The sequence below is a fragment of the Mytilus edulis genome, chromosome 2 (genome assembly GCF_963676685.1).
Source record: "Mytilus edulis chromosome 2, xbMytEdul2.2, whole genome shotgun sequence".
Lineage (NCBI taxonomy): Eukaryota > Metazoa > Mollusca > Bivalvia > Mytilida > Mytilidae > Mytilus > Mytilus edulis.
Genome location: NC_092345.1, coordinates 74,295,140 through 74,315,034, shown reverse-complemented (window position 1 = coordinate 74,315,034; position 19,895 = coordinate 74,295,140). Strand labels below are relative to the sequence as shown.

The following is a 19,895-nucleotide window of genomic DNA, read 5'->3' as shown; positions in this document are numbered from 1 at the left end:
GAAACACATGATACAAGAAATGATATGAAACACATGATACAAGAAAGGATAGGAAACACATGATACAAGAAAGGATAGGAAACACATGATACAAGAAAGGATATGAAACACATATATGAAACACATGATACAAGAAAGGATATGAAACACATGATACAAGAAAGGATATGAAACACATGATACAAGAAAGGATATGAAACACATGATACAAGAAAGGATATGAAACACGTGATACAAGAAAGGATATGAAACACATGATACAAGAAAGGATATGAAACACATGATACAAGAAAGGATATGAAACACATGATACAAGAAAGGATATGAAACACATGATACAAGAAAGGATATGAAACACGTGATACAAGAAAGGATATGAAACACATGATACAAGAAATGCACAGCAAACCACATAAAGCAAAAGAACACTCTATATAGATTTTGTTTTTCTCATCTCAGAGCCACCTCACGGCAGGATTAATAAGAAAGCACATAGCACCGGTTTCATCGGATTTCTTTGCAAATTAATAATCTGCAAACGACACTGCTGTGAATTTAAGAACAAATGATTTATTCCAAGTATCAAACACAAAAAAAGAAACATAGATAAACACCAATCTCGTACACAGATTGGTTGAAATGCAAATGTCTAAAACAAGACTAATCTAATAGAGTCGATTTGATACTAATCAAGGACTGTATTGGTCCGATGTTCGCGGTAAGGGACTACCTTTTTTCGACCAATTTTATACCAAAATTATTTTTTCAGTATGATGCATTACTGAACATCAATATATGAATGTAAACGAGCTGTAGGACTCCGTATTCTGAAATGGGTCCAAAACAGCTACATACATACTTTTCAAGAGGCAATATATTCCGCATAAGCATCTTCCACCCATGAACTTTAAATAAACAATAAACTAGCACTAAATATAATTCTAAAACTTATGAAACATAATCATCGATTCTCGCATGTTGGACATATATTGAAATGCGTGTAACTTAAAATAAAGTCATACGGCTTGTTGGAAAATTTAATTTCTAGTATGAAAGTCTAGCCTACATAACACTACATCGTAAAGTCGATTTCAACTGTTTTAAGGTCAATTGCTTGTTGTCTATGTCCTTTTGTCTGATGTCTATGACTGTTTCACTAGAAGATTCCTCTTTTGAATAAGACACAACTTTACCACTTTCAAGTAAACTGTCTTTTGACTGGCCAGGAGGCAAGGGCACATCAAATATTATTGGTGGATTACACAGTTTATATCCTTTGGTACAAGATGATGCATTGATAAACAATGTTTCTCCATCTGTTGTTAGTCCATAACCTTAAAAGAAGAAACATATCAATTAAGTTATTCGTTTTGTATTTGTGTTGACAAAACAAAGATAAGTGATTTCGTAGATTTATTTTAGAGATAAAATACAGATTCACTGCACATTACCCTTGGACTTTTTTTCTTTTGAAAATAATAATTCGGACAGTTATATTCACTTTATCAGTCAGGTAAGACTTATGAAATGATCCAATTCTATCCAAAACAAATATCCATCTAAACAACAATAACTAATTATAATTGTTGTGTTTTAAGCAATAAGACCGAAAACGTACGTTATATTGCGTTATTTTAAAAATAACATCTTGCTCATCGTGCTTTCAGCTGATAATTTATATGAAGGTTTAAACTAAAGTGATGCTATATTTTTACACAATTATGTTACCATGCCAAAGTATTATACTTTTGTTCAGAAGATTCTGATGTTTCTATCATGTGTTTAACAACATTTTTAGTTTTAGGAATGACTAACCTTCATGTACATGACCAAATAAATGATACTTTGGTTTGACACGTTTCTGTACTGTGTTTAAAAGTTCAACACAACCAACATTTATCCCAGCCTTGGTTAAATCACCGTGACCTGAGGAGTAAAGATTTACATTTTTTATAAGTATAGACCTGTACAATCTTTAACATCTAATTAAACTTAATCAAGTTAAATTTATTCTAGATATCCTTTCTATCAATTTTTTGTAACATTTTGTTTGATTAGGCACCAAACGTCCATTCAAAGTTTTCAGAAGGTATTAAATGAAACAAGTGGGACACCTGGTTTGCTAATTAGGACAGTCAATGCCGAACTGATATATATACGGGCATGTGAGTCAATGCCGAACTGATATATATACGGGCATGTGAGTCAGTGCCGAACTGATATATATACGGGCATGTGAGTCAGTGCCGAACTGATAAAGGACAAGGGATCGGTCTAGATGGCCTTTGTATTATTGTCTTGGTTTTTTTATGCCGACGATGTGAACAAGGTGTCAAAAGTGAAAGACGAATGGATAAGTTATTACAATGTTTAAAAAATACTCTCAATATCGTAGTCTTATCTTAATAAATAATATCAAGGCATTGAAGAAGATCCAAGAAGGGACGATGTTAATATCAGATTGAAGAAAGTTATCAACCATGATCCGAATGATGGCAACAAAAGACATTTAAACATGAAAAGAACAATGCTTATAGGCTATTCAATCGAAATTGTCAATATCGTCAACAATGTGTGACCAAGGTATAGTACTGATCGTTATACAGTTTGTACGGTCTGTCAAAGAAGGACCGAAATAATCATTGCAAAAGAAACAATAAAGATATATGCTACAAATACTGTCAACAAAGCACTTCATAAATACAACGGAGCAACTGTTTGGAACCCCACCAGAACCCGAGGGTGATTTCAGGTGATCAGAAAACGAAAGCATTATCATATCAAGTCCTAATTCCTAAGATAAATAATTGATATTATTATCTCATCATATCCAATAATTTGTATTCAGTTACAAGTTGTTTACTTATTATTTCACTCCCGGTTTTTAGTGGAGTTCGTGTTGTTTCTTATTTATTATTTATAACGATGATGTAAAAGTCTTTTGGTTTTGTGAGTCTTTGTTTTCTCCTTGGTTTTGATTGTTATTGTCTTATTGATTGTTAAAACAATATAAAACTTCAAAGTACGAAACAGTACCACGAAGAAAAAGGTTGTGTTCCTGATATAAAACTCACCAACAGGTGGTCCATGTGTAATAAGAATATCAACATTTTCTGGTATACAATTCCACTTCTGCAATATTTCTTCACCACGATTAACATTGAACGCCCATTTACGATACATAGGTTGCCTAAAATATTTACGAAAAGCATATATGATTGCAACTAAAAAAGTACACATAGTGACTAAAAAGAGCAAATTCAATTGGGAAATTTATATACATGATCTCGAAACAAAAGATATTACAGGAGTCCGAACAAACTTGTCGAAATCTATTACATTGCTGAAATACAGGTTGAAAATAAAGTGCTGAAACCGTAAGTCGATCCACGTTAAACTTAGTTTAGAAATCTTAATGAAAATCAATTTCCAAATTTTCTTTGTCACTTATTTTTTTCTTCGGTAAAGCGAGTATCTTATAGTTTTGCTTAAATAAAAATATTATCATGGGAACATTTATTAATTAAAAGGACAGTTTCCTACAACATGGATCTAATATAAATAAGTTATTATATAAACCGCAGTAAACATGGTTTTCGCAGGATTTTTAACATAAACAATGTTAATATTCGAATAAGATATTATGAGAAAGTAGTCGTCTTAAAATTTAACGGGTTTCTGTTACAAAAGGAGAAGAGATGAAACCGAAATAATTTTATATAGATGCATCATGCACATGTAGTAAGATATGTTAGCATCAAATGATTTTTAAAGAACTGGTTACAACAAATGAAGTTTCTTTAGATCAAAGGACTTTATATGAAACTTAGATCGAATGGATTTCTTTTTCTTGACTTTTGAACAGTTTTTTATAGATAATTTTCATGGGTGTCTGAAATCAGATTAGGTGCAAGCACACATTTGCAACAATGTATAGACTACGGTATACATTATATGTATTCTAAAACTTCCGATTAATCATCTGCATTATATAATACACTTTTTTTTAGTATTGAAGATATTTTCGGAGAGTTTTCTGATATGGCTACTACCAAAGTAAAACGCAAGATTTCACCATTAAACGACGAAAGAAACATTTGACGCCACACATTTACCGTTAGCAATCAACTGCATGCAAGACACACATGATGCCACACCGTTACTTTTAGCCATCAAATGCTTGAAAAACAATTTAATGCCACACAAATACCTTTAGCCCTTTACAGAACACAAGACTCGTTTGATACTACACAGTTACTTGCTGTCGTTAGCAATGTTCACGAAAGAGCATTATCAATTAGCTGGATGAAATACACACATGATATCACAAATGTGCCACTTGTAGGAAATCACACATGATGCCATACAGCTACCGCTATAGCCATCACCTGTGGATGGTATGATGTCAAATCTACCGCTAGACATCAACTGCATGGCAGTGATGCCGCACAGCTAAAAGTAGCCATTAACGTATACTATTTCTGCATAAAAGATCAATATGATACCCTTAATGTTACCTTAAGCCATCAACTGCTTGAAAGAAGCAAATCATGCCACATAGTTACCTTTATCAATCAACTGCACGAAATACACACATGATGCAACACAGTTAAATTGCGCAAACAACTCCACAAAAGACACACATGATATCACATTAACTGTAATTCATTATCTGGAAGAAGGACATACGATGCCATATATTTACCTTTATCCAGCAACTGAATGAAAGACACAAATGACGCCACAAAGTTAAATTTAGCCATAAACTGTTTAAAAAGAAATAAATGATACCACTCAGCTACTTTTATCTATCATCTGCACGAATCACAGAACCAATGCTACACAGTACATAGCCTTCAACTACAAGAACAACATATTTTATGACGTACAGAAAGTAAGTGCACGAAGACACATTCTATGCCAAACAGTTACATCAAGCAAACAACTTCAATAAAGACACATATAATGTCACACAGTTAAGTCGTCTAGTTGAATTTAACAATGTGATCTTAATTTAGAGTTTCATAAAAAATATTTACCAAGGAGATCCATAGATATTTATTCCACAAACAGAAACAATTGAATCTTGTAAATAAATAGCGTTAGTCACTAGTTCTCTAACAGATTTTAGTCCTTTGGATCTGAGATAATGATTTACTTTATCATTTCTCTCTTCAAAACAGTGTTCCTCCGCAAAAAGAGTTCTGTCAAAAGACAACTCGTGATTCCCTGCGATTACAATCTTCTTTTTATGAGATAGATTACCTGAAATAAAACAAATCAGTTTCACTCATATCCATGGATCCATGATATATTTCTATGAGTATAACAATTACTCATTTACATCATTTTTATACATGAATTGAATAAATCTTTTCAAATGCGTTTACTTTGATACTTTGAACTTACCATAGTCGTCAATTCTGCATACTAGTATACCGAACTTATCCCTCAATAGAAAAACTAAGTTATCTTGACTTTTTATAATACTCTAGTATATTATGCAAAGTAAATGCATTGCTCTAATTCTTACTTGATTTATACTTTTCCTGACCTGTTGATTATTTTTATTAAATCAAAATTCGATTATGACGTCTATTTTACTTGCTTTCCTCTGAAATTTTTATTACGTTTCATGAAAAAACGCGACCAAGTCGGTTCACGTCACTAAAAAAATCATTTTGTAGATCATTCGAAAAGAAGGATTATGATTGTCTGCCTACCGTCTAAAAATCAGTAAAGGAACAGATACCACCACAAAATCTCGTGCAATACTATATTTATCCACTATTTGCAATTACATTTTGATTATTAGATTTAATATTTCGCGTTTTAAGTTTGAAAATTTAAGTGTCTCGAGTTGATAAATTTCGTATCACACTCGATGCAGTCAGGTAGAATATATATTTATCAAACTAAAATCTGCCATTAATTTAGAATAGCAAAATAAGGCTGAAATGTTGTCTTTTAGATATCCATTGTGACACATTAATTTCATGGTTCCTGGTACAAAGGTGAATTAATGACTTCATTATACTTGATTGAAAATCTGATAGCGAGTACTTGTTATTTTGTATTTTTTTTAACTTATAATCTAACATCTAAAGAATACATAGACAGTTAAAGTTTTATCAAATATATTTTCAAAGATATAAACAGTACATCATATTGTGTAAATTTTGAAATAGTGAAAGAACTCTCAACTATCTATCACAAATATTGTGATATAGATATTCATTTGACAAATCATGATCAAAAATGTTTTTCCTGATCAAAAGGATTAACATACATAGAATACCATGGACAGTCCTGGTTTCATGAAGTTGATTTTGAGATATAAAAAGCCAGTCATATTGGACTTGTAAAATTGTTATCTTTTTAAGCTTTATAAAAGGGTAATTTTCCTGTGCTAATTTTAAAGAAAGTTGACATATTACATATGACACTCTTTTGAGATTAAAGGGGGTCACAGAGATCTTTCAAAAGATCGTTTAACCCGACCCATGTTCACGTGTCTATCCAAAGTCAGAAACTTCTTCAGTAGTTGTCTCTAGTTTAAGCATACTAAAGTGGTTCGACAATTAGGCAATGAATTTGATTGACTATGCTAAACTTGTCTAAATTTTGACGATCACATGTTCACATCTAGAAGTCTTTTAGTGTTGTGCCCTTGAGTTGCTGTATATTGATTGAGCGTTGGTTTCCTTATATCCAGCTACAAATAATGCATTCATTTAAGAACAACTTTTTATATGCTTGTAACAAAACTTTCTAGAGATCCATATGAACAATGCAACAGACGTCATACCAAACATATTTTCTTTATTTCAAATGTCAGTTTAGATTTCCCGGCTGTCTTCCCGGTCAACCTACCCTATACGGAATGCTTATTTTTTGTGTGTCTTGAATATGAATGAAATGTTTCTTGAAAGTCAAGAAAACAGTAAATAACTCAATCATAGACAATTCTAACCTAACAGAGTGATCGGCACAGTTCAATATACTATTGCATCCAAATTGTGCATTCTTACCAAGAAATGTATTGAACTTTTCGATTTCAAATAGTCTCCCTTCGTTTGTGAAATCTCCTGCGTGTAGTAAGATATCTCCAGGAGGAACATAAAAATTCGACATATCGTCTGCATGGAGCTTAGAGTGTGTATCAGACAAGCAAACAAATCGTAAACAATCGGGTTTTACTGGGGAATGAATATTCAGTGGGGCAACTGTTTTATAAGTTTGTTTTTCACTTATCCTTCTCCAAGCTCTGCTTGGCATATCAGTTTCTAAATCCGGAAGAATGTTGACCTGTCTAAAGTTTTCATTTTTTGCGTCCTTATCTTTATATATTTCCAATTCTTCATCCGAGAAATCTTTAATATCCCTATAATTTTTCTTTGATTTTGTTGACCTCAAACCAAGCTTCCTCATTTTCTTTGACTTTAAATATTTCTACAAATATAAAGATACATTGAGATTTGTCATTGTCAGTTCATTTTGTAAATCTTAGAGTGGACCTTTATTTTTAATGTGAAAATATCTATCAAAAAGATTTTACTTTAATGCAAAAATAAAAATTATGGAAATTGATGTTATCTATGAATAATCATTTCTGTAATTAATTATCATCATAATTAACACGAAGGATGGAAAAAAACTATATACATGATACTTGTATACAAGATCTGTTAAAGATAGCCTTAATAATAAATAAACACTGAAACCTCTTCATGATAAGATTTATGTTATTACCATATTTGTAAAAAATAAAAAAAAAATAAACACAAAAAAAAGGGAAAATATACTTCCGTTAACCTAAAGTAGTTTATTCTACTAGTAGAGGAGTTTATACTAAAACACATATCAGAAAAACCTAAAGTAGGAGATACATTCCACTTAGATATATTTTATATTTGAACCTCAACAAAAAGAATAGTTTACAAAGAAATGATACAAAGTGACAGTTTTACTTTAATGGTCTTACTTTATGTTCCTGGTCCTAACTATGAAAACCTGGTGACGCATGACATGTGAGCTTTGTTTGTAAACACACGGGTGGTAAACTTTAAATCGAGATCGGAAGAGAAAAAATACGGATAACAGATTAGTACTAAAGTTTGTAAATTCAAATCAAGGACTTTAAATTGGAAAAATAAAAACGTTTTTCTCTTATTTTTATTGTAAAAGAAGTTCTTCTGATCAACCTCATCCGCTTGGTGTATAAACTCTACTTTGTCTTTTACTTTTTTTAGGTTATTTTTTTCAGAACATATTGTTCAATTCTAAAACGTATTTCCACGTACTCAACTATTATATTTAACAGTTGTTTTCCAGTGTTTCATTGGTTGAGTCGAGCGTTTCATTTTGTCAGGTTTTATGGACTTCCCAATTTTATAATTTACCTTAAAGCTCGGTGTTTTTGTTTATACTTTTTTGTATCTTTTATTTTGTCCATCTACTCTATAGAACAGAATAAGATTAGAGGGCCAAAATCTATCAACAACTGTAATTATAATATCAAAAGCTATATACATGAATACATCTACCAAAATCTTAGTTGACCTGTATTTAATGATCCATTACAAGTGATTTACAACTTCTTTAATTTATTGACCCCTGATTTTTTTGAGGATGCTAATTCGTATTCTAGCGGACCATGAATTAATAATGTAATTTATCTCCTCACGAAACTATAGAGCCTGTGTCGCGAACCTAAATATATCTTCATCGATGGCAGCTCTAAAACATTGTATAAAGAATTATTTACATTTATTTTCTGCTGATTGTACCTTGTGGATCATAATACTGTGTACAGTATCTCTCTTCTGTAATTTTCGCCAAAAATGAAAACTACCAGTCTGAGAGTATTCATATTTCATTTAACTTTATATATTTGATAACTTTCATTAATTGAATATCCATTTATTACCATATTTTTACATATGTAATTGAGAGTGATAAGTGTTTTTCTTAAAACGTTTTGTGAGATGCCACCGACAGGTGGGAGAACGAATACTCTCCAAGATGTTCGAGAAAGCATTCCAAACCCTGTCACCCTTCTAATATTCTCAGAATGCAGTCTGAAATAAGCAACATATCACAGGAAGCGTTAAACCGACTCAAATCAATCATAAGCACCTACATTGACATTTTCTGTGTACGATAAAAAAAAAAATCAGAAACTCAACGCGAACTAGCACCATTAATTACAGTTACTTTTTGAACTAAACTTTTGAATAGCAATTCGCTTTTTTCTTCATTTGACTATGTTTTTCTTGATGGTTGTGCATTTTAAATAAAATGTTGAGTTTTAATTGATTCATGTCTCTGTTTAGATAAACCCTTATAGCAGGTATCCATTGATGGAATGAGAACGATGATATTTGAACAAATTATAAATGCACCTTTAAAAAGGCGAAAGTGTTGTCTTCAACTGGAGCTTTAAATATTTGTAGTGAAATTCCCTGGCGGACGACACCGAAAGTCGGTGTTAATTCGGTATTACTTTGTTTCATTTAAAAGAAAGACGAACATTGATACACGTATCTTGTATTGGAGAGGGATAAATCATACTTTGTAAAGAATCACTCTGATTCAAACAAAAAAATCTCTGAAACTGACGTGATTGACAACATGTTTGTTACGTTTGGAGGACTTGTTTTTCAACAGGCTGTTGGAATTCCAATCGGAAACAATTGTGCACCTCTTCCTGCCGACTTTTTTTTTTTTGTTACGAGGCTGACTTCATAAAGGAACTTCTGAGGAAGAAAGATAAGAAGTGTACAACATCCTTTAACTTTACGTTCCGCTATAAAGATGATGTTCTCTCACTAATTAATACAAAAATTTGGTGACTATGTTGAACGAATCTATCCCATCGAACTAGAGATAAAGGATACTACAGATACAGTCAAGTATGCCTCATATCATGACTTACATCTAGAAATTGACAATGAGGGCCGGTTGAAAATAAACTTTACGAAAAAGAGATGATTTCAGCTTCCCAATTGTGAAATTTCCATTTCTATGTAGTAACATTCCAACAGCGCCTGCATACGGAGTATATATCTCCCAATTGATACGATATTCCCGGGCTTGTATTTCCGATCATGATTTCCTGGATAGAGGAGTGCTGCTCACAAGGAAGTTATTAAACCAAGAGTTCCAAATGGTGAAGTTGAAGTCATCACTTCGTAAATTTTACGGACGCCACCACGAGTTGGTTGACCGTTATGGAATAACCGTTTCACAGTTGATATCGGATATGTTCCTTATGTAGTAACAACAATAAACTTCCCTTTTTACGAATGTGACTTACCGAATTAGACTATTTACCGGATTTGTAATAACATAAGCAACACGACGGGTGCCACATGTGGAGCAGGATCTGCTTACCCTGAGCACCTGAGATCACCAACAGTTTTTTGGTGAAGTTCGTGTTGCTTAGTCTTTAGTTTTCTATGTTATGTCTTCTATATTATTATTTGTCTGTTTGTCTTTTTATTTTTTAGCCATGGCGTTGTCGGTTTATTTTCAATCTATGAGTTTGACTGTGCCTCTGATATCTTTCGCCCCTCTTCCATACAAACTCACTCAACAATAAATCAAACTTCTATTTTAAAAAGATTATTTGAGAAATTTGCACACCGTTCTCACTGTGCGTAACGATGAGCATTACTTCAACATGGAACAACAGGTGTCATCCATTTAATGGTCTTATTAAGAAAGATCAAATGTGAATGAACTTTCTAAGAGATATATCTCTGGTGTTCTTCGTCTAGAAATTTCGCTGAACGTTTTCAGCACTGAATAAAGTACACTATGGAACAAACATTCCATCCCAACGATAAGAGTAGAGACCTATACTGGAAGTTTGTGACTCCTTGTGGGTACTATCAACCGATTAGTGATGACTTTTGTCAATACGTTATGTACACCGAGATTGTATCTAAAGTTTTATGGATTTTGTAATTTCATCATATTTAGTCGTTGATGACATTATTAGATTTCTGAATATACAATTTCATTCATATAAACAAAGCAATTAATGGCCCTACATTTTCCTTAAATGAAAAAACTAAGCTAGTTTAATTATGAAAGTAACTAAAATTTACATTAAACTTCAATTTTGCGCTTAGATTTTGTTTCACTCTTTAAATCTGTTCTATCTTGTCGCAAAACTGTGCTTATTCCACACATTTATATTGGTCAATTGTATTCTACATGTAATAATGTTTGAGCAAATTTCTCACACATACTCATTATCATTATAAGACAAAATACAAGATACAATTTAATTGACAATGGTATACATACGGTCGATTGTTCGGCATATAAATTAAAATATCACCATATTTAATGCTCGTTTACATATGCAACTAAGAGGTATTAATGTTGAAAAAATAATGTATTATAAACTGTTACTGCTACTCAGTTTTAGTTTTCGTCAATTTCAACTGTGTTAAGGTCAATAGTTTGTTATTTTTGTCTTTTTGGCTGATGTCTATTACTGGTTTACTAGAAGATTCCTCTTTTGAAAAATACACAAGTTCGACACTTTCAAGTAAACTGTCTTTTGACTGGCCAGGAGGCAAGGGCACATCAAATATTATTGGTGGATTACACAGTTTATATCCTTTGGTACAAGATGATGCATTGATAAACAATGTTTCTCCATCTGTTGTTAGTCCATAACCTTAAAAGAAGAAACATATCAATGAAGTTCTTCGTTTATGCTTCTGTTGACAAAACGAAGATAAGTGATTTTCTGGATTTATATTTAGAGATAAAATGTATATTCATTGCACATTACACATCAATTTATTCTGATGAATGTAATAATCCGGACCGCCAATTTCTCTTTACCAATCTATCGACACTTATAAACTGGTCCAATTTCACCAAAATAAAACTATCCATCTAAAAATCGAGTGCATTTGTGTTTACAGAAATAAAACTGAAAACGTGCGTCGCAGCGTTTTATTTTTAAAAACTTACCTTGCTAATCGTGCTTTCTAATGAACTGAAACTTTCAGTTCATTAGTATGATTTTTATGAAGGTTCAAACTAAGTGATGCTATACTTTTACACATCAAAATATAATCCTTTAATATGCGTGTTCTGATGTTTCTGTTGTGAGTTTTGTTTTTAGTTTTGGGAACGACTTACCCTCATGTATGTGACCAAATAAATGATACTTTGGTTTTACACGTTTCTGTACTGTGTTCAAAAGTTCAACACAACCAACATTTATCCCAGCCTTGGTTACATCACCGTGACCTGAGGAGTAAAAATTTACATTTAAAGTATGGACCATCTTCAGCACCTAATCACTTAATCGAGCTTAAATTGATACTAAATATCCCTATCGTATATTTTTAGTAACGTGTGGTTGCCATTTGGATAGCCCCAACCATTCATATTTTTTTTTAATTAACCAACAAATTATTCCAGGGTCACTAACTTAAAAACAAGTACACCACTTGTCCCGATGATGATTTTTGCAGTTCAGTCTTCTTGTAACCTAGCTCCTACAGTTTTGAAATAATGGCATGGAAATACCAACAAAGATATAAATTGACGTTTCGAACCAAGGGACAATAAGTAGGGTTCAAAGAAATCGATAAGGCAAGCTGATCATTTAATTGTTTACAATACCTAAGCCGTATTTGGCACAACTGTTTGGAACTTTGGGTCCTCAATGCTCTTCAACTTTGTACTTGTTTGGCGTTTTAACTATTTTGATCTAAGCATTACTGATGAGTCTTATGTGGACGAAACGCGCGTCTGTGGTATTAAATTATAATCCTGGTACATTTGATAACTATTTACACCACTGGGTCGATGACACTGCTGGTGGACGTTTCGTCCCCGAGGGTATCACCAGCCCAGTAGTCACCACTTCGGTGTTGACATGAATCCCAATTATATGGTCATTTTAATAAATTTCCTGTTTACAAAACTTTAAATTTTTCGAAAAACTAAGGATTTTTCTATCCAAGGAGTAGATTACCTTAGCCGTATTTGGCACAACTTTTTGAAACTTTCGGTCCTCAATTCTCTTCAACTTTGTACTTGTTTGGCCTTTTAACTGTTTTGATCTGAGTGTCACTGATGAGTCTTATGTAGACGAAACGCGTGCCTGTGGTATTAAATTATAATCCTGGTACCTTTGATAACTATTTAGAATATCCGTTTTCTATAAAAAAAAATAATAACTTAAAAATGAATCTAATATAGTTGAAAGATGATATTTTATCACCAATTTTAAAACGAAATGACTTGATTATCGAAAATAGAACCTAAATAAAACCTTATACATGAACTTGACGTCCATTTATACATGCATGTACGCCATATCTCTTAAGTTAGTATAAAAAACGTAACAACTTATCACAGATACAAGGCTTATAATTAAGATCGCCAGTCCTACGTTTTCATAAGACACATCAGTGCCACTCAAATTAAAACGAGTAGGAATACCAAATCAAATACGAATATTAATAGCATTTAAAGCCGATAAAGGTTGTGCTAAATACGACGACTAAAATTCATGAGATTTGTTTTTGATATTATTATATCATGCAATACAATTATTTATATTAACTAGTTGTTAAGCTAATAATTGTTAATACAATATCGTACCGTGAAGAAAAGGGCGTGATATACTTATATAAAACTCACCAACAGGTGGTCCATGTGTTATGAGAATATCAACATTTTCAGGTATCCAATTCCATTTCTGCAATATTTCTTCACCACGAATAACATTGAACGCCCAATCACAAAATCGGGGTTGCCTAAAACATTTGATATCAATGCATGTAAAAATAAGGTACACAGTCACGAAAAAAAGGCATTCCACTTCATGCGACAACATTTATGAGGGAGTCTGATTCGAACAAGCTTTCCGATATCTATTTTCATTTACATTGCTGAAATATAGGTTGAAATATAATGTTAAAGTGCATAAAAAACAGATTTGTGGCCTCACAGTTAATATCTTTATTCATCAACTATATGAAGGACACAATTGATGCCTCAAAGTAACCTATATTGATTAAAAGAAACAAATGATGCCACATAGTTATCGTTATTCATCATATGCCACAGTTACCGTAAGACATCAACTGCAAGATGGCAAATATGATGTTACACAGATACCCGTAAGCCACCACCTGGACGAAAAATACATATATTGCCACACTGTTACCTATATGATACCATTTTTAGCCATAAACCTCTTGAAAGAAACACACGATGCCACATAGTTATCCTAAGCTATTTACTGTATGAAAGACAGAATTGATGCCACACAGCTACTTAGCTATCAATTGCATGACAGATACATTTTATGCCAGTTTCCGTTAGCTGTCAACTGCAAGAAAGACATATGTTATGTCATACAGTTACATCAAGCCAGGCAAACGCATGAAAGCCACATGTTATATCACACCGTTAGGTCGTGAAGTTGAAGTTAAACATGTTAAACAGTGCAATATAAATAATTCAGTTTCATCAAAAATATTTACCAAGGAGATCCATAGATATTTATTCCACAAACAGTAACCATCGAATCTTGTAAATAAATAGCATTAGTCAATAATCCTCTAACAGATTTCAATCCTTTGGTTTTGAGATAACGTTCTACTGTTCCAATACTCTCTCCGAAACAGTTAGTTTCGGTAAAAAGACTGTCGTCAAAAGACAACTCATGATTTCCTGCGATTACAATCTTCTTTTTATGAGGAAGTTTACCTGAAATAAAACATATTCAATTTCACACACAGCCATGCATAATACAGAAATGCACTTCTTTGAGTGTGAAAATATATAATTTAAATTATGTTCATTCAGAATCTTATGTTTAATCCTTAATCTGTAGTCGCATTATTTACCTTTTTTTCTTAATACTTAAGCTTATCACGCTCATTAATTCTTCATATTATCACCATGCAAAAAGGCATGTTTGTAAATGCTTGCTTTTTGTATTATTATGTCGGGCAATGGCTTAAAAAAATATTTATTATATCAATGAGACATTCGATCACTACCACATGACAACAATCCAAGACACACAAAACCGACAGACATCTAAGAGTCAAAATGCAGTCTTCATATCCAGTGTAGAGATCCAATCAAAGCTTTCTACAGTATTGTGTACCTTTTGTGGTGATGATGGATAAACATTTATTTTACCTGCTATACATTTCTAGGAATATGAATGGTTAAAAGTAACCGCGTGGAGACCGTGTATATTCCATATAAGGCTTACCGGTATTTCAATACACTGTTAGTAGTGGTGTCACGTCCATATTTTAAAACAACACGTGTATTGAGGTAAAATCTTAAAGGTTTCAACAGAAGAAGAAATTGATGATGAACGATTGAAATAAATATATAGCTAACAAGTTTTTATTGTAATTGTTGATATTTGTTTTTGTATAGAATAATGGGGAAGTAAGGTATAGGTTCTTTTAAAATACACACGTTATTGGAGACTTGATCACTTTAATTAGCCACAAGTGTAAATACCACTTGTTAAGACAGTCGGTAAGATAAATTCGTTGCAAAGTGTGCTAGTGACCTAATACGATATACGTATACGGGGTCAGTAAATTCCTTATGAAGATTCGAGGTTCGCTCTCATCCCATATGAAATTTACTGACCCCCATATATATCATATTATGTTACTAACACACTATGTAACTAATATTATATTCCGAACTATTTATAGTGGCCAATATTAAATCACAGGGAGGCATGATTTCATACCAGCATGTTAAATTTAAGTGAAGGAGACCATTCTGTGATCCTATGTAATATCCATCGTGGTTGTGCTTGTGTGGCATTATACAGTGGTGATTGTAATTACAAGTGTATACTAGTAATCATATATAGTTTCAAGAAAATATTTCTACTAATAATCTTACATCTATAAAATACCATAGATATACCTTGTTTTATCAAGAAGGTTTTCAAATATATACAAAGGCATCATTTTGTCACATGCGTACTTTTAGTTTTGTTATCTTTTATATCATGGGGGCTTTTTCTGTACTATCAAATTAACTTTATTGAACGCTTACGCACATTTCGACACTCAATTGAGAATAAAAGGTGGATCACTGAAATCTTAAAAAACAGTATAACCCGTCCCATGTCCATGCGCCTATCCCAAGTCAGTATCTTCTTCAGTGTTTCACCCTCTGGTATAAAAATAAAGTCATCCAGTTCGGCTAGGTGTCATGTATGACTATTACGCAGACGTGTCCAGTAGAATTTTGGACGTGTCACCCGGCCTTGAAGGCATAAAACTTTGCTCAGTGCTCGGAGCACAAAAATCATGCTCGAAACATGAAATCCAGCAATTTGATTGGTTGATTTTCGAGTCTGAGTACAAAAATCATGCTCGAAAGTTTTATGACCTTGAGGCCTGATGTCTTGCTTGCTTAGTGTTTGTGCGATACTCTCTGCGTGTTATTGTTTGATTGATGGTTGCTTCACTTCCAGTACAAATAATTCATGAATTTTCAGGATGACTTTGAATATGAATGAAATGTTTGCCACTGAACGCTAAGTAATCATAAATCAATTATCAGCAATTAACACTTTTTTGGTCTTGTGATCGGCTCAGTCCAACATAAAGTAAATCCAAATGTTATTATACTTCCACTTTTTTCAAAGAATACTACTGAATGCTCATATTATGAATTCTTACCTAGTGCTTCATTGAATCGTTCGATTTCCAGCGGTCTCCCTTTCATCGTGAAATCTCCTGCGTGTAGTAAGATGTCCCCAGGAGGAACATAGAATTTCGACATATCGTCTACATGGAGCTTAGAGTGTGTATCAGACAAACAAACAAATCGTAAACAATCAGGTTTTACTGGGGAATGAATATTCAGTGGGGCTACGGTTTTAAAAGTTTGTTTTTCACTCATTCTTCTCCATGCTCTGCTTGGCATATCAGTTTCTAAATCCGGAAGAATTTTGTCCTGTCTAAAATTTTCACTATTTTCGTTATCATCTTTTAGAAATTCGTCATCCGAAAAATCTTCATGATTGTCTATTTCGTTGTTCTTTGATTTTGTTGACTTGATACTAAGTTTGAGCAGTTTCTTCATTTTCGTTGACACTAAATTTATCCAATTAATTCAATATAAAGGTATATGAAGATGCATAGTGGTGCATGAGTACGTTGTACTAGTATTCTTTATTCTTGAAACTATATATTAAAAACATAAATGAACGCAATAATGATTAAAGTATGGAATGGGGGAATAATAAGCGATATATGTTTTAAAAATTCTGAAAATAATGAAATATCAAATATATGTCTCGTAAAAAAGCCCCTTATTCATACTTTATAAGTTAAACTTTTATACATAAGATATGTCAAAGGTAGGGTTGATAGTTAAATAAAAAGTGGCGGATCTAGAAATTTTCATAAGGGGGAAAAGGGGGCACAGACTGCCGGAGAAGGGGCCCTCTCCAGTCATGCTTCAATGATTCCCTGAATAATCAACCATTATTTCCCACAAAAAGGGATTTGCGCCCTCTTAATCCGCCTCTGAAGCTGTATTAATTTAATCTGTAAACGATTGCTTAATTGTAAAATGCGCATGAAAAAAACACAACTTACTGAACATTAAAATGTATGAACAATCCGACCTTCCATCATTCATTTTTTGTCTACACATTAACCAGATCAGAGCCATATAATACAATTAATATATGTCTCTCTCTGACCAGATGTAATATATAATATACCCATAAGTGTACAATGATTGATGTATTGATTGGTTGTTGGTTGATAAAAGTCCAGTACTGTAGCTGATATAATTTATTTGAATTTTCATGCATGTTCAGGACGAAAATAAAAAACAAGTTAACACTAAATACAATATGTAGGTCTTGCAATAGAGGCCATCCGGGATGCAGGTCGGAGACTGCCACTGGAAAATGAGGGTATATTGGTTAGGGACAGAAATGGGCAAACAGGCACCTACGGACCTCTCAAAATGTACAATGAACACAATTATTATAAATTTTATAGGAAACATTCAATCTAAATATCTATAAATACATCGGAAAACAAATATCTTCATCAGTATGATTATGATGATGTAAGATGAATCATATCAATCTATTGCCATATATATTTTTTAAAGTGTGTGTAAGTGTGTGTCTATATATAGTGGGTCTCATTGGGGTCTAAGCGTGACGAGTGATTGTCGATTTTTTGTAAGCGTGACACGTGAAAGTCAAACTATTGTGCCGTGAAATCGAGAAATGAAGCAAAGCGGGACACGAGAAATTACAAAAAAAATAATATGAGAATTGCTAACATTATGTGTAAATTTTTATAAGGAAATAAATCTAAAGACTTAGTATGAAAAATACAGTACATTTTTCTTATATTTTGTGATTGATCCTCTAAAAACAAATATTATAAAAATGGACAGCCTTACCTTAATTGTATAATTGTTATAATGAAACTGGTAATGTCTATTTATATATATAGAAATGACGTTGCTAGTACATGCGATATTTGTTTGTAAACAAACGGATAGGTAACTTAAAATCGAGATCGGACGACAAGAAATACGGATAATGATCTCTATTATTTAATAAGTATTATAAAAATCATAGTGTAAATGACCGTAAATCATAAATTTACAAGTTACTTGATTGGAAAAAGAAATTCATGCTTCCCTCATTCTTATCGTAAACTATTTTTTTAAATCAAAAATAAAATTTCTTAACACCTTTTCAAGAGTCGGGATTAAACAGTTATTAAAGCCATAATAAAAAAAACAGAACTTGATTAAAAACGTCTAGTCGGAATGTATAACAAAAAAATTGTGAGATGTACAATGATTTCGAATTGTCGCCTGGTTTTTTTTCTCGCCTTTTCATATACATATTTAATCATTGATGGCACCTTATGCAAACGAGAAAGGCGACATATACCAAAGTGACATTCAGTTCCTATAAAGTCCAGAATAAGCTGAAAACGCCATTGTTGAAAAAAAGAAATAGACCAACAGACTAACAATAGTATGTACAAAAAACACAACATATAAAACTGAACATTGAGCAACACAAACCCAACACAAATTGGGGGGATATTAGTTGCTCCGGAACTGGTATGCAGATCCTGTTTCCCATTTGGCATCCGTCTTGTTGCTCATGTTAGTATAACCGGTATTAAGTAAGGTTTCAACTCCCTCAGGCAAAGTTGGCTTTAGATGAATTTGGCTATTTATTTTAGGTATTTTTGATATAAAGCTCTTCAACGATTTTCGGTACTTATACATCTTCGGATTTCAAATGTTTGGTTTTGAGCGTTCCTGATGAAGGTAAATCCAGAAAAGCGCTTCGGACGCAATAAATTATAAAACGTGTTGTTTTCCATTTTTTAGTATTCTGGATAAGGGACGAGATTGTAGTCACGACACAATGAATATAATCCGTTCTCATCTGTGAAACTGATATTCCATAACAGTCAACCAACTCGTGATATGGCGTCAGTAAACAAAATTAGCGACGGGTTTATCTTAATTTAACCCAGGCGCGGATCCAGAGGGGGGGGGGGTGTCCCGGGGGTTGGAACCACCCTTTTTTTTGGACGATCAATGCATTTGAATGGGGACATGTAATTGGAACCCCCCCCCTTTCAAATGGCTGGATCCGACCCTGTAACCACTTACAACTCTTGGTTTAATCGCTTCCTAGTGAGCAGCAACCCTCTATGAAGAAAAGCATGATAGGAAATACAAGCTCTGGACTATAATATCAACTTGGAGATATATGCACTTCGAATGCAGGTGCCACTGGAATGCTGCTACATATAAATACAAAGTTCACAATTGGGAAGCTGAAATCATCT

At 32.9% G+C, this 19,895-nt stretch overlaps 2 protein-coding genes across 2 annotated transcripts; both read right to left on the bottom strand.

Moving 5' to 3' along the window:
• Window positions 1-1,023: 1,023 nt before the first annotated feature.
• Window positions 1,024-8,064, bottom strand: LOC139512917 (UPF0046 protein C25E10.12-like). Its single transcript, XM_071300892.1, has 6 exons — window positions 7,985-8,064; window positions 7,032-7,452; window positions 5,040-5,265; window positions 3,075-3,190; window positions 1,816-1,926; window positions 1,024-1,334 (listed from the first exon to the last, which is right to left on the bottom strand). The coding sequence occupies exons 2-6, from the start codon at window positions 7,429-7,431 to the stop codon at window positions 1,063-1,065; spliced, it is 1,125 nt and encodes a 374-aa protein (XP_071156993.1). The 5' UTR covers window positions 7,432-7,452; window positions 7,985-8,064; the 3' UTR covers window positions 1,024-1,062.
• A 3,216-nt stretch (window positions 8,065-11,280) lies between these two features.
• LOC139512916 (metallophosphoesterase MPPED2-like) lies at window positions 11,281-18,570 on the bottom strand. Its single transcript, XM_071300890.1, has 6 exons — window positions 18,475-18,570; window positions 16,722-17,228; window positions 14,532-14,757; window positions 13,684-13,799; window positions 12,169-12,279; window positions 11,281-11,695 (listed from the first exon to the last, which is right to left on the bottom strand). The coding sequence occupies exons 2-6, from the start codon at window positions 17,125-17,127 to the stop codon at window positions 11,427-11,429; spliced, it is 1,128 nt and encodes a 375-aa protein (XP_071156991.1). The 5' UTR covers window positions 17,128-17,228; window positions 18,475-18,570; the 3' UTR covers window positions 11,281-11,426.
• Window positions 18,571-19,895: the final 1,325 nt, after the last annotated feature.